This window comes from Hypanus sabinus, chromosome 6 (assembly GCF_030144855.1).
Source record: "Hypanus sabinus isolate sHypSab1 chromosome 6, sHypSab1.hap1, whole genome shotgun sequence".
Classification (NCBI taxonomy): Eukaryota; Metazoa; Chordata; class Chondrichthyes; order Myliobatiformes; family Dasyatidae; genus Hypanus; species Hypanus sabinus.
Window position 1 is genome coordinate 85,985,316 of NC_082711.1, and position 22,595 is coordinate 86,007,910.

Here is a 22,595-nt window from a genome sequence, read left to right on the forward strand (position 1 = left end):
GTCCGATATAGCTGTAACATTACCTATTGGCTTGTAAATTCAATTCCATGATTGATGAAGGCCAATAAATCATTTGCCTTCTTAACCACAGAGTCACCCTGCGCAGTAGCTGAGTATCCTATGGACTCAGACCCCAAAATCCCTCTGATCTTCCACACTGCCAAGAGTTTTACCATTAATACTATATTCTGCCAGCATATTTCACCTACCAAAATGAACAACTTCACACTTATAACCATATAACAATTACAGCATGGAAACAACCCATCTCAGCCCTTCCAGTCCATACCAACAGCTTACTCTCACCTAGTCCGACCTACCTGCACTCAGCCCATAGACCTCCATTCCTTTCCTGTCCATATACCTATACAATTTTTTTTTAATGACAAAATTGAACCTGCCTCTACCACTTCTACCAGAAGCTCGTTCCACACAGCTACCACTCTCTGAGTAAAGAAGTTCCCCCTCATGTTACCCCTAAACTTTTGCTCCTTAACTCTCAACTCATGTCGTCTTGTTTGAATCTCCCCTACTCTCAATGGAAAAAGCCTATCCATGTCAACTCTATCTATCCCCCTCATAATTTTAAATACCTCTATCAAGTCACCCCTCCACCTTCTACGCTCCAAAGAATAAAGACTTAACTTGTTCAACCTTTCTCTCTACTTAGGTGCTGAAGCTCAGGTAACATTCTAGTAAATCGCCTCTGTACTGTTTCTATTTTGTTGACATCTTTCTTATAATTCGGTGACCAGAACTGTACACAATACTCCAAATTTGGCCTTACCAATGTTTTGTACAATTTTTACATTGCATCCCATCTCCTATACTCAATGCTCTGATTTATAAAGGCCAGCATACAAAAAGCTTTCTTCACTACCCTATCCACATGAGATTCCACCTTCAGGGAACTATGCACCATTATTCCTAGGTCACTCTGTTCTACTGCATTCTTCAATGCCCAACCATTTACCATGTATGTCCTATTTTGATTAGTCCTACAAAAATGTAGCACCTCACACTTATCAGTATTAAACTCCATCTGCCATCTTTCAGCCCACTCTTCTAACTGGCTTAAATCTCTCTGCAAGCTTTGAAAACCTACTTCATTATCCACAACGCCACCTATCTTAGTATCATCTGCATACTTACTAATCCAATTTACCACCCCATCATCCAGATCATTAATGTATATGACAAACAACATTGGACCCAGTACAGATCCCTGAGGTACATCACTAGTCACTGGCCTCCAACCTGACAAATGGTTATCCACGCAACACACACAAAATGCTGGTGGGATGCAGCAGGCCAGGCACCATCTATAGGGAGAAGCACTGTCGACTTTTTGGGCCAAGACCCTTTGTCAGGACTTATCCACCACTACTCTCTGGCATCTCCCATCTAGCCACTGTTGAATCCATTTTACTACTTCAATATTAATACCTAATGATTGAACCTTCCTAACTAACCTTCCATGTGGAACCTTGTCAAAGGCTTTACAGAAGTCCATATAGACAACATCCACTGCTTTACCCTCGTCAACTTTCCTAGTAACCTCTTCAAAAAATTGAATAAGATTTGTCAAAAATGACCTTCCATGCACAAATCCATGTTGACTGTTCCTAATCAGACCTTGTCTATCCAGATAATTATATATACCATTTCTAAGAATACTTTCCACTAATTTACCCACCACTGACGTCAAACTTACAGGCTGATAATTGCTAGGTTTACTCTTAGAACCTTTTTTAAACAATGGAACCATATGAACAATATGCCAATCCTCCGGCAGCAGCCCCGTTTTTAATGACATTTGAAATATTTCTGTCAGAGCCCCTGCTATTTCTACACCAACTTCCCTCAAGGTCCTAGGGAATATCCTGTCAGGGTTATCTGGGTTGAACTCCATCTGCCACTTCTCAGCCCAGTTTTGCATCCTATCAATGTCCCACTGTAACCTCTGACAGCCCTCCATACTATCCACAACAATCCCCCCCAAACTTTTTGTCATCAGCAAATTTACTGACCCACCCCTCCACTTCCTCATCCAGGTCATTTATAAAAATCACGAAGAGTAGGTTGTCCCAGAACAGATCCTTGAGGCACGCCACAGGTGACCGACTCCATGCACAATATGACCTGTCTCTTTGCCTTCTATGGGCAAGCCAGTTCTGGATCCACAAAGCAATGTTCCCTTGGATCCTATGCCTCCTTACTTTCTCAATAAGCCTTGCATGAGGTACCTTATCAAATACCTTGCTGCAATCAATATACACTACATCTACTGTTCTACCTTCATCAATGTGTTTTGTCACAACCTCAAAATATTCAATCAGGCTCGTAAGGCACAATCTGACTTTGACAAAGCCATGCTGACTATTCCTAATCATATTATGCCTCTCCAAATGTTCATAAATCCTGCCTCTCAGGATCTTCTCCATCAACTTACCAACCACTGAAGTAAGACTCACTGGTCCATAATTTCCTGGGCTATCTCTACTCCCTTTCTTGAATAAGGGAGCAACATCCACAACCATCCAATCCTCTGGAACCTCTCTTGTCCCCATTAATGATGCAAAGATCATCGCCAGAGGCTCGGCAATCTCCCCCCTCACCTCCCACAGTAGCCTGGCGTACATTTCATCCGGTCCCAGTGACTTATCCAACTTGATGCTTTCCAAAAGCTCCAGCACATCCTCTTTCTTAATATCTACATGCACATGCTTTTCAGTCTACTGCAAGTCATTCCTACAATTGCCACAATCCTTTTCCGTAGTGAATACTGAAGCAATGTATTCATTAAGTACCTCTGCTATCTGCTCCGGTTCCATACACACTTTTCCACGGTCACACTTGATTGGACCCTGCTTTCTTTCAGGAAGTTTTACTCAGGAGGAATGTAATGTTCACTGGTACCACTTCTGCTTCTATGTTACATTTTATCTGTCCTATTTTTGGGGGAATTTTCACTCTTTTTGGTGGAATGTACAATCTTTTAATCTCCAAATGTGAATGCTTTTCAATGGGATGTATCTTGTTCTGTCCCCATACTGCACCAACCGCCGCCACTGGGCTATAAACGTGCAGGGGGAATGCGTGGTTAAGTGCCTTGCTCAAGGACACACATTCTGCCTCGGCTGAGGCTTGAACTAATGACCTTCTTGACTAAAGCCTTAACCACTTGGCCATGCGCCAATGATTATCAGTGTTAATCGGTTTATGAACTTCATTTGGGTTTAGTTCACTTACACAGCTTTAAAGACATTTTTCTCCACACACTATGAGTATGTGTTGTATCAATTGTAGCAGGTCCTAGAGACTCTATCATCAAAATCTCTGCATCAGCTGTCTCTGTATTAGTGATTCCTTTGCAATCAATGTTATATAGCACTCCTCTACATCTTCAGATTTGTTATTTTCTTCAGTTAGCCTAATTTGCTTAGTTTTACAAGGACAGTTTCTTGCCCAGTGGTACGTACTTTGACAAACCACACATTTCAAGCTGCTGCTGCTGCATTTCAGTCTGGATTTGTGCCAGGTAATAGTCCCCTCACCTGGTCACTCTGGGACCTACGCTTGCTACACTCTCATTTCTGCTCAGTGAAGTATGCCATTTCCTGACTCAAACTAATTTTGACTGTTGTCTTGGTGGCCTTTTCTCCAAAAATTGGCATTGGTGCTGATTTTATATTTGCAAATGTAAGTTCTATACATGCAGTTAACACTAGCTGCCTGTCCTTTATGTCTAGATATTCAGTATCTGACAATTTAAAAGCTAATACTGCATCAGGAAGATCCATTTTTTATTTACACATGCAACTACACTTTTATTTTAAATTAATAATATAATCAGCCATATTTCAGAAATGTCACTGGAGATCTTGTCATGGTATGAATATGCCTCATAAATCTGATCCTTTTCTTTCTTCTGAAAAACTGAATCATGTATTTATTAGTGTAGTCATACACTAAACTTGTTCAAATTTCCCACTGAAATTCCCATCCTGATCTCAAAAGTAACAGTAGAAATGCAAGGACCTGCTCTTCCTTCATGAGCTCAGTAACATATTCCAATTTCATTTTTCCAGCTTTCGTAAGACTTGCTCTTGTCGAATGCCAGTGGGATCCTATCAATGGAGACCTATCACTGTTAATGCTTAAACACCAAAGACAACATTTTCTTTCACTTTAACACCTTTACTTTCCCCGTTCAGTAACCAACGGCTACCATTTTCTTACTCACAATCAACCTTCATCCCCCTATGCGCGCATACGCATAACAGGGAAAATGTACATCCTAACTAAATGCTTACGTAGTCCAAATGAAGAGAACTCAACAACTGTCTCCTGTCATCAAGCCAATATCAGATCCAAATGTCAAGGGCTCTTATGTCCTTAAGTCATAGAACTTAGAATCATGGCATCGAACACCATGGATACAAGCCCTTTGGCCCAATTCATCCATGCTGATTAAGATTCCTATCTGAACTAGTCCCATTTACCTGCTTATGGTCCATATTCCTCTAAACCTTTTCTGCCCATGTACCTGTCTAAATGTATTTTGCGGTTGCACATATACCTCTCTGCCGCTTCCTCTGGCAGCGCTTTCCACATACCCACCAACCTCTGCAAAGAAAGAACTTGCATCCTTAAATTTTTTCCTTTCTCACCTTAAAAACTATGCCCTCTAGTTTCAGACACCCTGACACCTTACCCATGTCCCTCAAGATGTTATATAAGGTCATTCCACAGTTGGAATGACTTCATTTACGGTTCTCTAGCTTCAGAGCAACCTCAATAATATTTCATTTGGACCTCACAGTATTCCTTGAAAAAAATTCAGTTTATGTTGCAGAACTGTGCCTTTTGTCTTAGATCCATGCTTCTTAGTTACACAACATCATATTTCATTTGCCAGCTCTCCTGAGCGGGTTGATATATGCTGGCGTGCAGTCCCACCAGTGCTGCATGCTCTTGCAAAAGTGCTAAAGTGGTCATTTTTCACTTGGGAGTCTAGAATGAGTATTGGCAGAGTAAGCAACAAGGAGAGAATTTCAGTTGAACATAACACTGTCCAATACAGCACGCACTGTAAAACAAAGGTCACGGGATAGGTATCTGTAAACGATTTTCTGCTGCTGTACTCCTGCTCATTAACGCCATTCTTTAGCTCTCCTCTGTTACCCAGCTGAGATTAATGAGCTTAAGAAACTTGCTCTTCATTTCATATGAAAGTCCCAGCTGAGTCCTGCCCTGTCGTACTATCATCTGCCTCAATGCAAAGGCCACTTTTATCTAATTCTGGGAGACAGTCTCCCTTATCTTCAGCTCTTGCCTGTTGTTCTGCAGCCATGAAGGCTCCTGATACTTTTCTAGCTGACTTTTTTGTTGCAGGCCTCCTCCATATTTGTGTGATCAAAGCACACAGACATGCACATGAATAGAAAGATACTTGCCCCACCATTTCATGTCACTCTTTCACCATATTCCTTTCAATTATTTATTCTATTTCTTTTTAAAAGTAGCTATTGAACTTGTAAACATTATACTTTTAGGTAGCACAATACACTCCGTAATTGTTTGTTTCTGCCTCCCAGCCACCTTAAACTTCTACACACACAAATGCTGGTGGAACACAGCAGGCCAGGCAGGATCAATAGGGAGAAGCGCTGTCGACGTTTTGGGCCGAGATGTTGACAGTGCTTCTCCCTATTGATGCTGCCTGGCCTGCTGTGTTCTACCAGCATTTTGTGTGTGTTGTTTGAATTTCCAGCATCTGCAGATTTCTTCGTGTTTGCACCTTAAACTTCTCCCTTGATGCTATTGAATCTTTAGTTGCTGGGTGTAACTAATAGCCAAACCTTTGTTAACTTTAAACATTTCTATCAAATATTCTCCAGGCCTTCTCTGCTGTTAAGAAGAACCATCCAGTTGTTCTGTGCATGCAATAGTCTGCATGCTGTGTGTTCCTTTAACACAGTTACTGTAAAATTCCAGTCCCTCTTTGACTGCTATGTACACCTTCCCATTGTCATTGTGAATTGTATCAAAAATACTTCTGTTTCTTGGATCAGCAAGCTGTCAAAATATGATCTCCCTTCAGGTAATTGAAGCAGTTGGTTCTTCTCAACTGGCAAAATAGTGGTAAATGATGGTGATTTGCAGTGAAGGCTGCTGATTGAACCAATCCCAGTAGTATGCTTCAGATACATTTTAGCTTTGGCCATTTCTATGGATTTCTGACTGTGTACAACAGCTAAGCAAATCAACTGTGGAGACAAAACTCTCTAGCAACCATCAACATAAGAATATGACATGCAAGTTCAAATGTTAAGTTTTGCATGTTGGATAGCTTTGACTGAAATCATTCAAAAAACTCTTGTGTTAGGCATGGCCCAAAAATACAACTAAAGTTCATCAACAAAAGAGCATTCTCACTGCTTCCTCCTGCTTCTACCGCCTTTTCTAAAATAGAGATTTTAGCTATTTAGATTAAAGTAGCCTTGCAGCTTCTCTCGCCTTGCAAGGTGCAAGAAGACTTGAAAGCTTACCACATGTTCCCGGCCCACTCTCTGTGAGTTGTATTTGGCTCCCTGCATTTCTTTATGCCATTGTTAAAACACCTTGACTTTCATCTTTTAGAACATCGTTTGCTTTCATGACCATTCAACCATATGTGTTGAATGGTTCTCAGGCTTGGATATACAGCCAATAGGGGTGTTGTGTTGTCCCATTGTAAGTCAGCAAAGGGCACAGACAGAGTTAGCGCACACAATCCGAGATCCATAGCGATGTCAAAGTTAAAACGTGTCCAAAGCATTCAAGTGAGATCAGGTTTTATACAAACACATGCATAAAGGAACACTAGAGTCACAAGGGACCGCAAATGCTGGAATCCGAAGTGACAAACAATCCGCTTGATGAACTCTTAATTAATTTTCCCACACAGATGCTGCCTGACCTGCTGAGTTTCTCCAGCAGATTGTTTGTTACTGCATAAAGAAACACTGCAGCTAATTAGTGAAATCAAAGGCAGCTAGAAAATTTCAACTGCACTGGAGTGGGGAAGTGATGAATGAGGTTGGTGGAAGTGGGAAACAAAGAGAGTCCACCTAAAATGTTCCGGATTACAACCAGCATTCACAAGAAAAGCCTCCAGTTGGTAGATGGTTAATGCATTATATTCTGGCTACAATCTTGATTTTTTCTAATTGGCCCTTACTTTATGAGGGAGCTCATTCCTTGCCTGTACTGTCCAGACGTGCATATCATAGCATCCAGAAATATCAAATATCCAAGTCTTTTTCTACATGTAATTTGTAAAATATTGAAGCCTGCATGTTCATTTCTGAAAATTTATTCCATCCACAAATCTTTCCACCTTATGAGCATTTGAGTCACTCAGGCTCCAGTACATTATTGTCAAAATACTTCTCAGTCCCTCCTTAGTTTTGTCTCATATGGTCATTATATTATCCTCCGGAATAAGTATCTGGCACAGATTGGCACTCCTTTTCTCTTCCCCTTTCCCCCTTGTGTAATCATTGCTATCTCCTATTTCAGCCCTGACATCTGGAATTCTATCTGCAATTCCTTTGGAATATAAGAAATAGGCCATTCAATGAAATCATTAGCAATTTTTCACTTCAAGTCACTTTCGTACACCCTGATTCATCTAATATCTAAAAACCTAACTTTCACTGCCCTCAAAACCTTCCTATTTGACTCTGCCTTTGCCATTCTCCTCTTGTCTTCCAGAATCCTCAGTGGTTTCTAATATTCTTTACTGAAACTGCTTGGGGATGTCTTCCTGTGCACACGGTCACCTGAAGAGTCAATCTGCCTCCACAAACAGTGATCATCCAGTTCTGCAGTGTTGATTAAGTGATTAATATTTATCACAATACCAGGGATGACTTCAATGCTTTTTTCAGAACAGCATAATGTGATCTTTTTCATTCATTGTACTGATGAGGAAAATGCTCACTTCAAAATTTCATCTGTAAAAATCAGCTCAGAAAAATACCAGTTAATCTGTCTGGGTGATTCTCCCATTAATACTGGCTTTCTCATATCCGCATTAGCATTCTTCATTCCGGTGCGGGAAAGTGCCATTTAACCCTGTATACATGTTAACAGCATGATAGACACAATTTCAGCTGCTCCAGTTCTAATTCCAATTTTGCACTTACCTCTCCATTAAAGAAACAAAACATAGTAGCCACCAGTACACCCTGTGGAAGAAAATAATGTGTAATAATGAATATTCGCTAAATCATAATCAGCTTGTAAGCAATGGAAATTAAACTATCAAGTACAACAGTTGAATTTTATATGGTGACTTTATTGTAGTAAAATATCCCACAGTGCTTTCTATTCAAATAATCTCTTGGAAGATATCCAAGAAGCTCATTACTTACTTAATATGTAATTCAAAACCAAGAGAAAATCTGCAGAAAATCGAAGTACCTATGGATGCTGCCTGGTATTCCTCCAGTATTTCGTGTGTATTACTTATTTAATATATACTGACCAAGGGTACTTTGAAATTTCACAGGTCAAAGGAAATATATTTTCTCAATCATCATTGGGGTTTTATCACTGAACCGAAGAGTGGGTATGGTGATCTGAAAGTCACTGCACAAGAGCACACAAAACTATTACAGGTACAGGCCACCTGGCTCCTCAAGCCTACCCTGCAACTCCGTACGGTCATGGCCAAACTGTGTAAGTTCAGAGTAGAGATGCCCTTCATAAATGCTTGGAAATATGGAATGTTCATACTACACCACTGCACATGGCTGGTGGAATTCAGTTTGAAAGTAAGGCTCTTGAATGTGTGAGAGTAAAAAAGAAATCCTGATACTTAAGGGGTTTAGTGTGGAACTACCAATATTTCCTTATATCTTCAGGCACATGTAAGTTGTAGATTACTGGCAATAACTAAATTGCATTCAACATCTTCAGAATATAAAGTATCTTTAAATGTCACAGTAGCATACCTGGTAATGCATAAATATATTCATAATATAGTCATAAATTTCTCCAGCCAGTCGGTTTTCTGGTCTCCAAGGAATAATAACAAATTGAATACCCAACAGCGGCACAAGTATCAAAGTTGCCCTGACAGCCTTCATGTACATATTGGATTCAGAGCGGTGAGTGTCCCTCAACTTTGTAACCAAGACACGAACAATGTTCAGCAAGAAGAATAAGTTCACCTGCCAATGACAGCAAAGCAGTGGAAACTTTTAGAAGCTTTGCAGAAGGTTTACATATTGCAAGGAATTTATAAGATACTGTTTAATAGAAGTATGGGGTTGTATAATATTAGACATTAAAATACTGGCTTCCAAATGCAAGAATATTAATATAAGCTCATATGCTTTTCCTTCATCTCCCCACTCCCACCACCACCAATTCCAAATTCCAGCAAAAATATAAGAAATATACTTCTCCTCAAATTCCAAAGTCTTGATTATTCATGACACACTAACAGGCTTGCTCAACTAAATCACACATACACTCTTATCTAACTGTTCCATTGAAGGAACTTAATTGGGCATAGACATTATAAATGGTAAACAATATTTCAAATGAAACCTTTACTGTGATAATAAGAGAAATTTGCTCCTTGACTTTTCCAGATTTACGATGGAAGTTTGCAGAATATTCTCTCCACCGAGTATGGTAGAATCAATATATACTGCGGAAGGTCTGTGCTTGATAGATTGAATGGATATTCTTAAAGCATTTTCATTTAATATAAACTGCATCCTTGACAAACTTGCATTAATCAATAAAGTTACTAATTAGCATCTTCATTCAAAAGAAGGATTATCATTTTGTTCTATCTACTTATCCTTGGAATACATCAAAGAAGATCAAAGGAAACTAAATCTGAAATGATGGAACAAGAGGCAAGAGGAGGCCGCTGCAATCCATATAAGCTCAGTTAGATGGACCTTTTGCACAGACTTCCTTTCTACTTAATTTATTTGTTGGTTGGGTATCATTGAAAAGACAATCATTTGAGTGCTCACTCATCCAGTGTTGTCTCCAGCCTGAGGTCACTTCAGAATTATATTCAAATCCAATAAATAAATACTAAACATGAGAAAACCTGCAGATGCTGGAAATCCAAGGCAACACACACAAAATGCTGGAGGAGCTCAGCAAGCCAGGCAGAACCTATGGAAAGGAATGAGCACTTGGTGTTTCGGGCTGAGACCCTTCAACTGGACTGAAGCTCGACTATTACTAAAACTAATACTAAAGCTTGACTTAAGTATAACAGAACTTAAATGAGAAGATTACCAATGGTCAGCAAACCAAATACGCCAGGCTTACTCACGCGGAAACTGCATATTTTAAAAGCTGGGCTGTTCTCCAAAACTGATCTAAAGCAGCAGGGCCTAATTGTGCTGAATATAGAAAATTCTGTATTTATTTTTATCCTTGCTGTCTTTGGTGCATAGAGCTCTTTGATATCAAAACTTCATACTGAGGTACACAATTAATGGGGGAAGGGACTGTTGTTGGACGGCATTTGTTGGTACATCTCCTCTATACAGGTTGCATCAGGGACAGAAGATCTTTAGATATAAAATTTGAGTTCATGATCTAATATAATTTGCTTCATCATTATTTTTAACCTCAACCTCAAAAGTCACTTCAGGATCATATATTTATTCTACTGCTCTGAAGTGATTTCAGGCTAGAGACAAGATTGGATGAGTGAGCAGTACAGTTAGAGCAACTGAACACTTTTATAATTGCCTAAGTAAACTGTGTTAATGTTAGGAGGCTGTAAAAAAATGGTCTAGTAAATGATATAGTGGGTCCATGAACATCAGAGGAAAGGATCTTACTAATCTTACTAACAATCTGTTGTAAAGACAATCAGACTAGAAGTTAAGAAATGATACTTTGAAACAGGCTTGTAAATGACATGGTGGATTACTCTGACAGCCTTGAAATCAGCTTTATCTGACTGAAGATTCACTTTCATAAAGACTTCAAAAGGATACAGAATGTCACATTTTCAACAAAAAGAGCATTTACTGAGTTTTGATATTGTTACAAAGCTGAGGGTTGAGTTTCATCTGCACAGGAACAGAATGAAACTGCAATATCCTGAAACTAATTCCTTTCTCCTTAAAACATACAACTGCAATATCTTGAAACTAATTCCTTTCTCCTTAAAACTTACAAGGACTCAGCGAGTAAGTTCTGATTTTTCAAATTCTGGTATCACATGGATGATGTTGCAAAGTCAAATGAGTGTATCTGTTGTCATTTGGAAATCAAACTTTACCAGAAATAAGAAGTAATAAATGTGCAACTTTTTTTTACTGAATATGTCAGAAAAGCTTTTGACTACATAACAGGAATATGGAGCTTTGAATCATGGAATTCCTCTTTATTTGATTTTAGTTCTGAGTTCTTAATTACTGGAAAGCAAATTTTCATCCAGTTTTTCATCAAAAAACAACATATAGATAGTACTTCACATCATCTTAAAAGTTTCTTCCCACAGCCAGTTAATCATTTTAGTTAGCCCCCCTCATCCACTTATTACCTCAGTCACAGCAATTCTCTGTAAATACTTTAAACCTGCTCTTAACATTATAAATACATGCTGCTATTAATGTATTTGTGCACATTTTATTCCATATCTGTACTTTAACTTCTAACTTATTTTTATATATTTTTTTATAATTTTTGAATGTTGTTTTTTGTTGAAATGTTCCTACGCAAATTACTAATACAGGTAAATGTACAGTATACAGGTGAATAAAGTTGATCCTTGAGAAGAATAATGTCACTCTTACCTAATGAAAATAAAAAAATGTTTCCATGAAGTAAGCAGAATTGTCCAATTCTCATGCGGTGTGTAATTAATTGAATTATGATATTGAATCATCATTTTCTTTGATGTACCTTATATTTAAATTACAGATTCAAAAGTTAGTTCAAGCAGTATCTATTTTGTGTATTTTCTCATTCAGCTAAGAGTTTTTTTTAACTTCTGAAATGTAAAAGTCAGTATTCCTGGTCAATATTACATTCCTGGTTGGAGTTTGTACTGTACTTATGGCTGATATAATCTGGTGCATAGAATTCTCTGTTGGTTGCGGAGTCTCCCATAATTAATTTGTTTTTAATATGTATGATTAAAACTACTGGTATTCAATTCCACTTAGTGACTGTCCCTGTTAGCCTAACGTCAGTCGTGGGGAAGATGCTTGAGTCCATTATTAAGGACGAAATAGTGGCACATCTTGATGGCAGAAATAGGATTAGGCCGAGCCAGCATGGATTTACCAAGGGCAAATCATGCTTGACTAATCTGTTGGAGTTTTTTGAGGGTGTAACAAGGATGTTAGACGAGGGTAAGCCAGTGGATGTTGTGTACCTAGATTTTCAGAAGGCATTCGATATGGTGCCACATAGGAGATTGGTGAGTAAAATCAGAGCTCATGGCATTGGGGGCAGGGTTTCAACATGGATAGAAAACTGGTTGGCAGATAGAAAGCAAAGGGTAGCAGTGAATGGGTGTTTCTCGGACTGGCTGGAGGTGACTAGTGGGGTACCACAGGGCTCTGTATTGGGACCACAGCTCTTTACGATTTATGTCAACGATTTAGATGAGGGCATTGAAAACTATATCAGCAAGTTTGCTGACGATACTAAACTGGGTGGCAGTGTGACATGCGAAGAGGACGTTAGGAGAATACAGGGAGACTTGGATAGGCTGGGTGAGTGGGCAGATACTTGGCAGATGTCATTCAATGTGAATAAATGTGAAGTTATCCACTTTGGAAGCAGGAACAAGAGGGCAGAGTATTGTCTGAACAGTGTAGAGTTAGGTAAGGGAGAAATGCAAAGAGACCTAGGAGTCCTAGTTCATCAGTCAATGAAGGTGAATGAGCAAGTGCAACAGGCAGTGAAGAGGGCAAATGGAATGTTGGCCTTTGTTACAAGGGGAATTGAGTACAAGAGTAAGGATGTCCTTTTGCATTTGTACAGGGCCCTGGTGAGACCACACCTGGAATATTGTGTACAGTTTTGGTCTTCAGGTTTAAGGAAGGACATTCTGGCAATTGAGGAAGTGCAGCGTAGATTCACTAGGTTGATTCCTGGGATGGCAGGGCTGTCTTACACAGAGAGATTGGAGAGATTGGGCTTGTACACGCTGGAATTGAGGAGATTGAGAGGGGATCTGATTGAAACGTTTAAGATAATTAAAGGATTTGATAGGATTGAGACAGGAAATATGTTCCAGATGTTGGGAGAGTCCAGTACCAGAGGGCATGGATTGAGAATAAGAGGTCAGTTATTTAAAACAGAGTTGAGGAAGAGCTTCTTCTCCCAGAGAGTTGTGGGGGTCTGGAATGCACTGCCTCAGAAGACGGTGGAGGCCAATTCTCTGGATGCTTTCAAGAAGGAGCTAGATAGATATCTGATGGATAGGGGAATCAAGGGATATGGGGACAAGGCAGGGACTGGGTATTGATAGTGAATGATCAGCCATGATCTCAGAATGGCGGTGCAGACTCGAGGGGCCGAATGGTCTACTTCTGCACCTATTTTCTATTGTCTATTGTCTAGTCCTTGTTACTATTTTTTAAAATCTGTGGTTTATTTCTTTCTTTTCACTTAAAAGCTGATTTTTTTTCCCAGTTTTCAGTACATTTTAAATGCCCCTTTCCATAAACAATAAAAACTCTCTGTTTTGGGTTGGACATTAAACTAGACAGTCTTTTTTTGTATTGTGCTGCCTCTCTCCAATTTTTCTGATGTCATTTATTGCCACCCATAGTTTTTAAGAGCATACATTCGACACGGTCATGAACCACAGATACACATATGAACCACTGTCATGAAACACAAATATATATTTAAAATATTATCTTCTTCATATTGAAAAATGCTGGTGCAGAATCACAGAATTCCCAGAGAGCTGAAGATCAGGAAACTTTTCCGTCCTTTCCTCACTGAGGCAGTTCATACATTACTTTATGATTGAATGACTTTCATCTTCTCCATTATAATCTGTTGTGCAGATTCACTCAGGAGCCCTAACTTTGCAAGGTTTCACACTGTAAGCTTCATCTCTACAATGGATAGATCACTGATAATTCAATGAAGAAGTGGAAAGAAAAGTGGAAAGATTCTGTGGATGTGAACGGGACACCCGGATGTTTCATCCCAAGTGCCAGGGTCAGGGATGTCTCAGATCGCATCCACAATATTTTGGAGAGGGAGGGGGTGCAGCCAGGTGTCTTGGTACATATTGATACCAATGACATTGGAAGGAAAAGCAACAAGGTCCTGAAAAGAGAATTTAGAGAGCTAGGTAGAAAGCTGAGAAGCAGGACCTCCCTGTAGTAATTTCTGGATTGCTGCTTGTGCCATGTGCTAGTGCGGGTAGAAACAGGATGTCCTGGCAGATAAACGCGTGACTGAGAAGTTGGTGCAGGGCTGGGCTGGGGGAAGTATGACCTGTTCAAAAGTGACGGACTGCACCTCAACTCAAGGGGGACCATATTCTTGCAGGCAGGTTTGTTAGAGCTGTTGGGGAGGGTTTAAACTAGCTTGGTGGGTGGGGGGGTGTGGAAACCGGAGTGAAGGAACTCAGGAAAGGACTGATGGTAAGAAAAGTAAAGATAGCATGCAGTCAGATTGTCAGGAAGGGCAGGCAGATGATGAGACTTGGTTGGAGTCAACAGGCTGAGTATCAAATCATTAGGGATGCAGATTTAGAAAAAATAGCAAATACGGTACTCAAGGTGTTGTATTTGAATGCACATAGTATAAGAAATAAGTGGATGATCTTGTTTCCCTGTTACAGATTGCCAGGTATGATGTGATGGCCATCACTGAAACGTGGCTAAAGCATGGTTGTAGCTGGGAGCTGAATGTCCAAGGTTACACGTTTTATCAGAGGGACAGGAAGGTAGGTAGAGGGGGTGGTGTGGCTCTACTGGTAAAGAATGACATCAAATGAGTAGAAAGATTTGACATAGGATCAGAAGATGTTGAATCCTTGTGGGTTGAGTTAAGAAACTGCAGGGGTAAAAAGATGTTGATGGTAGTTATATACAGGCCTCCCAACAATGGCTGCAAGATGGACTACAGGCTACAACAGGAAATAGAAAAGGCGAGTGAAAAGAGCAATGTTATGGTAGTCAAGGGAGATTTTAACATTCAGGTCGATCGGAAAAATCAATTTGGCAATGGATCTCAAGAGAGTGAGTTTGTTGAATGCCTAAGAGATGGCTTCTTAGAGCAGTTTGTCGTTGAGCCTAATAGGGGATCAGCTATACCGGATTGAATGTTATGCAATGAACTGGAGGCGATTAGGGAGCTTAAGGTAAAAGAACCTTTAGGAACCAATGATCACAATATGATTGTGTTCAACTTGTAATCTGATAGGGAGCAGTATTTTAGTGAAGTAAGGGAAATTAGAAAGGTTTGAGAGAGGAGTTGGCCAAATTAAATTGGAAGGAGCTGCTGGTAGAGATGTCAGCAGAGCAGCAATGGCATGTTTTTCTGGGAAAATGAGGAAGGTGTAGGACATGTGTATTGCAAAAGTGAAGAAATACTCAAATGGTAAAATAGTACAACCATGGCTGACCAGGGAAGTCAAAGCTATTGTAAAAGCAAAAAAAAGGGCATACAACAAAGCAAAAATTAGTGGGAAGACAGAGAATTGGGAAGTTTTTAAAAACCTACGGAGAGCAACTAAAACAATTATTAGAAGAGAAAAGATTAAATATGAAAGCAAGCTAGCAAATAATATCAAAGTGGATAGCAGAAGTTTTTTCAAGTATGTTAAAAATAAAAGAGAAATGAGAGTGGATATAGGACCACTAGAAAATGAGGCAGGAGAAATAATAACAGGAGACAAGGAGATGGCTGATGAACTAAATGAGTATTTTGCATCTGTCTTCACTGTGGAAGATACTAGCAGTATGACTGATGTTGTAGTGTGTGAAGTGGGTGTAGTTACTGTTACAAGGGAGAAGGTGCTCAAAAAGCTGAAAAGTCCTAAAGGTACTTAAGTCATCTGGACCAGAGGAACTGCACCCCAGGGTTCTGAAAGAGGTAGCATTAGAGATTGTGGTGGCATTAGAAATAATCTTTCAAAAATCATTGGACTTTGGCATGGTGCTAGCAGACTGGAAATTGCAAATGTTACTCCATTCTTTAAGAAAGGAGGAAGGCAGCAGAAGGAAATTATAGACCAATTAGCCTGACCTCAGTGGTTGGGAAGATGTTAGAGTCAATTGTTAAGGATGAGGGGTGATGGAGTACTTGGTGATACAGGCGAGATAGTGCAAAGTCAGCATTGTTTCTTTCAGGGAAAATCCTGCCAGACAAACCTGTTGAAATTCTTTAAGGAGATTACAAGTAGGATAGATAAAGGGGATGTAGTAGATGTTGTATATTTGGGCTTTCAAAAGGCCTTTGACATGGTGCCACATATGAAGCTGCTTACCAAGTTAACAGCCCAAGGTATTATAGGAAAGTTATTAACATAGTTAGAGTGCTGGCTGATTGATAGGAGGCAGTGAGTGGGAATAAAAGGATCCTTTCCTGGTTGGCTGCCAGTGACTAGTGGTGTTCCACAGGGGTCAGTTTTGGGACCACTTCTTTTTATGCTGTATAGAAATGATTTAGATAATGGCTTTGTTGCCAAGTTTGCAGATGATATGAAGATTTGTGGAGGGGCAGGTAGTGTTGAGGAAACAGATAGGGTGCAGAAGGACTTAGATTAGGAGAATGGGCAAGAAAGTGGCAAATGAAATACAATGTTGGAAAATGCATGGTCATGAACTTTGGTAGTAGAAAGAAATGTGTGGACTATTTTCTAAATGGGGAGAAAATCCAGGAATCTGAGATGCAGAGGGACCTGGGAATCCACATGCAGAACACCCTGAAGGTTAATTTTCAGGCTGAGTTGGTGGTGAGGAAGGCAGATGCAATGTTAGCATTCATTTCAAGAATATAAGAGCAAGGATGTGATACTGAGGCTTTATAAGGCACTGGTGAGGCCTCACCTTGAGTATTGTGAACAGTTTTGGGCCCCCCATCTTAGAAAAAATGTGCTGGCATCAGAGAGAGAGTCCAGAGGAGGTTCACAAGGATGATGACAGGAATGACAGGGTTATCATACAAGGAATGTTTGATGGCTCTGGGTCTATACTCACTGGAATTCAGAAAGAGGGAGGGGATCTCATTGAAACCTTTAGAATGTTGAAAGTCCTAGACAGAGTAGATGTGGAAAGGATGTTTCCCATGGTGGGAGAGTCTAGGACAAGAGGACATGGCCTCAGGATAGAGGGGCACCCTTTCAAAACAGAGATGCGGAGAATTTTTTTTTTAGCCAAAGGGTGGTGAATTTTGTGGAACCAGTTGCCACATGCAGCTGTAGAGGCCAGGTCATTGGGTGTATTTAAGGGAGAGATTGATAGGTTCTTGATTGGACATTGCATCAAAGGCTACAGGGAGAAGGCTGGAAACTGGGGTTGAGGAGGAGATAGTACAAAAGGATCAGCCATGATTTAATGACGGAGCAGATTTGATGGGTTAGGTGGCCGAATTCTGATCCTATGTTTTATGGTCTTATGGTCTACAAGGCTTTGTTGAAATTGCTCAGGTTTGGCCTGGAGAGGTAAAATTTGATAGCTAAGTCTCACTGTGCTGGGGAAAAGAAGGCAACATTGGATTTATGAATATGTGACTAGCAATGTCTGATGAGGGAAATTTTATCACTAACAGGATTACAAAGGATTTTGAACACACTGTATATCTCATGCACAGGGAGATGCAATTAAGTGCTAACAGAGTCTGGAGAATAGGATGGCTTGCATTGGAAAATTAAGAATTAATACTGAATGGATAATATTCTCAATTAAGCAGTCAACCAACAAAGAAATCCCATGCATGTGAGCCACGTTACTCCTAACCAGGCACATAAAAGGACAAGATTCGACGACAGAATTATTAGCCAGATTTTGAACTACTAGAGGTCGTTCATATTTTTTGTGCAGAATAAAACACATTGTATGCTTTTAATCTCTCAAAACAGGAAACTTGCTTGAAATGCTCCATTAAGCCCAGGAAGACCAGCTGCTGAGAGAAATTGAATCTTGAAGAACCAATTGCAGATAGTGAATTAATGTGAGGGGGTTCATTCCAATTGCTGAATGATCACTGTGTTCAGAGAAAGTATAAAAAAGTAATAATAATTTTACTCTCTTTAGTTTGGCCTACAACATGGACTTCAGTGTGAGTTTCATTGCTACTCTTTCCTAGGATAATGGTGGTAGGACAATACAATGGACCGGGAAATGTCAGGTGATATATTTTGAGAAGACCAATAAAACTAGTAGGTGTACAATGAACAACAGGGTCCTAACAAGTAGGAGTAGAAGGACATTGGTTTACATGTGAAAGGATTCCTAATAGCAGTAGAACAAGTGAGGTGGCTTGTAAAGAATATAGGATACTTGCCTTCATTAGTTAGGGGTAGAGTGTAAAGGCAGGTTTTCAGGGTATCTTAGAGTTTCAGATGCAGAATCTGAATGGACTGTTTGAACAAAAAGTCTGAATTGAATGATGGATAAATGGCTATCCTATTCAGGTTTATGTGCACCCAATGAATCATTATTGCCGTTCTCCCACCAAGGTACAAATTTGGCTCTTCTTCCAAGTGCTCTAGTCTTTCATTGACTATTTTATATGTTGCAAATCCCCTTCCATTTTCATTTTCTGTCATCCATTAATATCTTATACTACACTGAGCTGAGCAAGATGAACAATATCAAGCACTATGAGGGAAATATGCTTACCACAATATCAGCCTGATTTATCAATTGAACCAAATATTCTAATCAAGCAACTGGCTGGTATTACAGACTGTATCTGAGGTCGAATGTCCCAATGGACAGAACTATTTAAAAGCTGTTCAATATTGATGACTCTATTTAGAGCAGCCACTGAGATTAAAATAAGATATTTTAAAGTATTTGTGCTGTTTTTCAAATGGTCATCTTATTCACCAGGACTGGTAGAAACCATCTAAATGCACTTTGTGCAGAATCCCTGTTGTCAGCACAACGGTTTAAGCTTGAGTTGCACGCAGAGTCCAGCAGCTCAAGAGCAGTAGTGCCATTATGTGTTTCAACTTCCAGTCGGGAACTTTGCCTAAAGACAGTTGTTAAATGAAAAGAAATATGCACATAATGTTTAAAATCTTTGAAGTAAATGCTTGAAAAACATAGGAAACTAATGTTGGAATTTATGACAGTCATTGATGGTGAGTAAGAGTTCCTGATGTAACCTGAACTTGTAAATGATCCTTGGTATGCTAATTGAATGCACTTCAAAGAAAAATACTGTAATGTTCATGAGTGGTGACCACAAACTGACAAACCTTCAAATAATATATCTCCAGCTGGAAACATCAAGCATTGTATCTTTGTTTAAATTACTTCTTTTATTGGATATCTTGGCTAATAGAAACAACAGAATTAAAACCACAATTAATGACAATATAGTGTTCTATCAACAATTTTCTGAAACTGATTTTTTTAGTTTGAAGTAAATTATGAGAGCCACTTATTTAAAAAGTTGCATATATTTGAGTGATTGATAAATTTGTCCTGAAGATGCAGAGTTGTTCTTATAGTCTCCAATCATAAATTTGGGGAATGAGTTGGAACGAGCAGATGAAATTGGACCTAATAATTTGGGTCAATATGACCTTGGAATACTTACATGATCTGTTGTGGACTGAGTCTCTACTAAATGTGGCCATAGTCATATGGTGAAGCTTGGATGAAGAATATGGTCTCCCTAGTTCCAGACGATTCAGTCATTTTCTGTAGGCCCTTTCTGTCTATTGGTAACACAGAGTGGCAACACAATTGCCCCATCTGCATGAGAACCTGAGATTATACTTAAGATGGAACTCCCTCATTCTAGTGTTAATAGCTATGGTGTATCTTGGAATTTACCCCAAGCTACACCACTCCATTGATATATAAGGCCAAAAGCAATTAAAAGTGTAACTTTGACTCCAAGGTTATTTATAGCTAGTATGGTGATTTTAGTAATTGCATGGATTTACTAACATGATTATATGGCCAAGGCCAGAGACATATTTATGTTATAGAAGGTTAAGTACTTCCAGCAAAATTATTCATCATAGTACTTTGCTACAAGTATCAAACTGTAGCCATGCAACTGTATATTAGCCATTGAATTGAAATTCTTACCAACAAAGCTGCAACAATCGGGGCGTGCACTATATAAAGCAGGTATGTTTCAACACTTATCCAACAACTGCAAGAAATCAAAACAGAAATATGAAAGTCAAATACAATGACATTTATTTCTAAACTGGGTGACAGAACTATAAGTGGCTTATGCTTCTGCAAAGTTCCACTGAAGTGATCTTGCGTCGAGATGATACCAATTCAAAGTAGAAATATCTGTTCAATAATGTACAGTTTTCAAACACGATGAAGTCAGATTTAATATTTGAATCTTCAAACTGATGGATACCCTTGTCTCGCTTTGCTTTTGATGAAAAGATAAGCAATCAAGTCCTCATCAATGACATACAAACCTCAATTGTAACTTTCAGTTTTGACAGGGTCATAAAACAGATTATTTCTGTCCAGCCATTTGCTTTAAATGTTACATTCCTTTTCTCCCTCCTCACTTTTTTTATTTTTCTTTTATTCATTAGCATTTGTTTTTGCCCCTCTAACAACAAATATCTTCATGTCAGGTAATACAGAGCAGTAAGATTAGTCTGAAAGAACAAGTTACATTCTTAATGAAACATAATATGTCTAAAGTGGAAAAGTAATGTATTATCCCTAGTAAACTACAAATCACCAAAATCATCACCAGAAGGTCAAGTATGCAGTTTTAAGACAAGTTTCGCTGAGGAGACTGAACTTCAACCCAACCCAAATTGTAATTACAGTGATTCATACAGCACAGCAACTTGTTGGGGCATTAAGGTCACATTTGCAAAAGGTTGAGGAAACAAGTGTCCTTAATATACTGTATGTGGACCAGAAAACCTGGAACAAAGATAAACCTACAGCAGTAAGTCTGTAACTAGTGGGAGGATAACTTTGCACCCGAATAAGAATGAAAGCATGTTGTATTCCTGGCCAATTGCTTCAATTCAATGCCACAGTTGTAACTTATAAAATATACTAACTCTTATAATAAGGTAGCTATAATTGTGTATACAACATACAGTAAATACTATAACTCATGAACTTGTCACACTGTCTTATAGTTTCAAACTTCTGGTAATTGCCCTCTACCATCTCTGTCACCATTTCCTTCTCTCACCTTATCTTCTTGCTAGCCCACCACCTCCCTCTGGTTTCCTCCCCTTCCCTTTCCTCCATGGCCTTCTGTCCTCTCCTATCAGATTTCCCCTTCTCCAGCCCCTTATCTCTTTCACCAATCAACTTCTCATCTGTTTACTTCACACCTCTCCCCTCATGGTTTTCCTATCACCGATGACCTTGTACTTCTTCCTCCCCTCTCCCAACTTCTTACACTGACTTCCCATGTCTTTGTTCCGGTCTTGATGAAAGGCTTCAGCCCAAAACAGCAACTGTTTACTTCTTTCCAAAGATGGTGCCTGGCCTGCTGAGTTCCTCCAGCATTTTGTGTGTATTACTTTGATTTCAAAGTAATTGCAGATTTTCTTTTGTTTGTGAGTCTTATGGTTTGTCGGTCTTCAGGAATGTTTCTGTCACTTTCTTCAGTGAGGGAACAGCAGATTGGGGTATAATTGTTAATTAACAACACTAATGATTGGCTAAGGAGGAATAGCAATTAGACCTCTTATGGTTAAGAATACAAGCTGAGCTTGTTTAATGAGATATTCTTATGTGAGGAAATTATAATAGCCTAAAACAAAATTATAAAGATACCTGTCTACAAATGTTTGGACTTTCCAGAACGTAGTTGGTTAAAGTAGGAAGTGTATAACATAACTAGGGGTGCAGATGAAACAGAATAGGCTAGAAGCACTCAGCAGGCCAGGCAACATCTGTGGAAAGAGAAACAGTTAATGTTTTAAGTCATCTGGGTTTCTGCCTCATTGATAAATCTCAGGAAAGCTGCATTCCAAGACCCTGTCACTTTGTTTTCCTGCCTTTTATTCACCATAACATAACATAACACTACATGTTTTATGGGGCATTCCAAAGCTTCCACAGGAAACTTGCTTGAAATGCCCCATTAAGCCCAGGAAGACCAGCTGCTGAGAGAAATTGAAACCTGAAGATCCAATTGCAGATAGTGAATTAATGTGAGGGGTTCATTCCCATTGCTGAATGATTACTGTGTTCAGAGAAAGTATAAAAAATATAATAATAATTTTACTCTCTGGCCTGGGCTACAACATGGACTTCAGTGTGAATTTCATTACTACTCTTTCCCAGGATAATGGTGGTAGGACAATACACTGGGCCAGGAAATGTCAGATGATATATTCTGAGAAGACCAATAAAACTAGTAGGTGCACAATGAACAACAGG

The 22,595-nt window shown here is 39.3% G+C and overlaps 1 protein-coding gene across 2 annotated transcripts in view; it reads right to left on the reverse strand.

The window, feature by feature from the left end:
* calcr (calcitonin receptor) overlaps positions 1 to 22,595 on the reverse strand; it is a 240,635-nt gene that overhangs the window by 21,334 nt on the left and 196,706 nt on the right. For both annotated transcript variants that reach the window (XM_059972550.1, XM_059972549.1), the window contains exons 11-13: positions 20,295 to 20,361; positions 9,006 to 9,224; positions 8,196 to 8,237 (exon numbers count right to left, since the gene is read on the reverse strand). In XM_059972550.1, the coding sequence (XP_059828533.1) occupies positions 8,196 to 8,237; positions 9,006 to 9,224; positions 20,295 to 20,361 (328 nt within the window). The remainder of the gene's footprint in view (positions 1 to 8,195; positions 8,238 to 9,005; positions 9,225 to 20,294; positions 20,362 to 22,595) is intronic.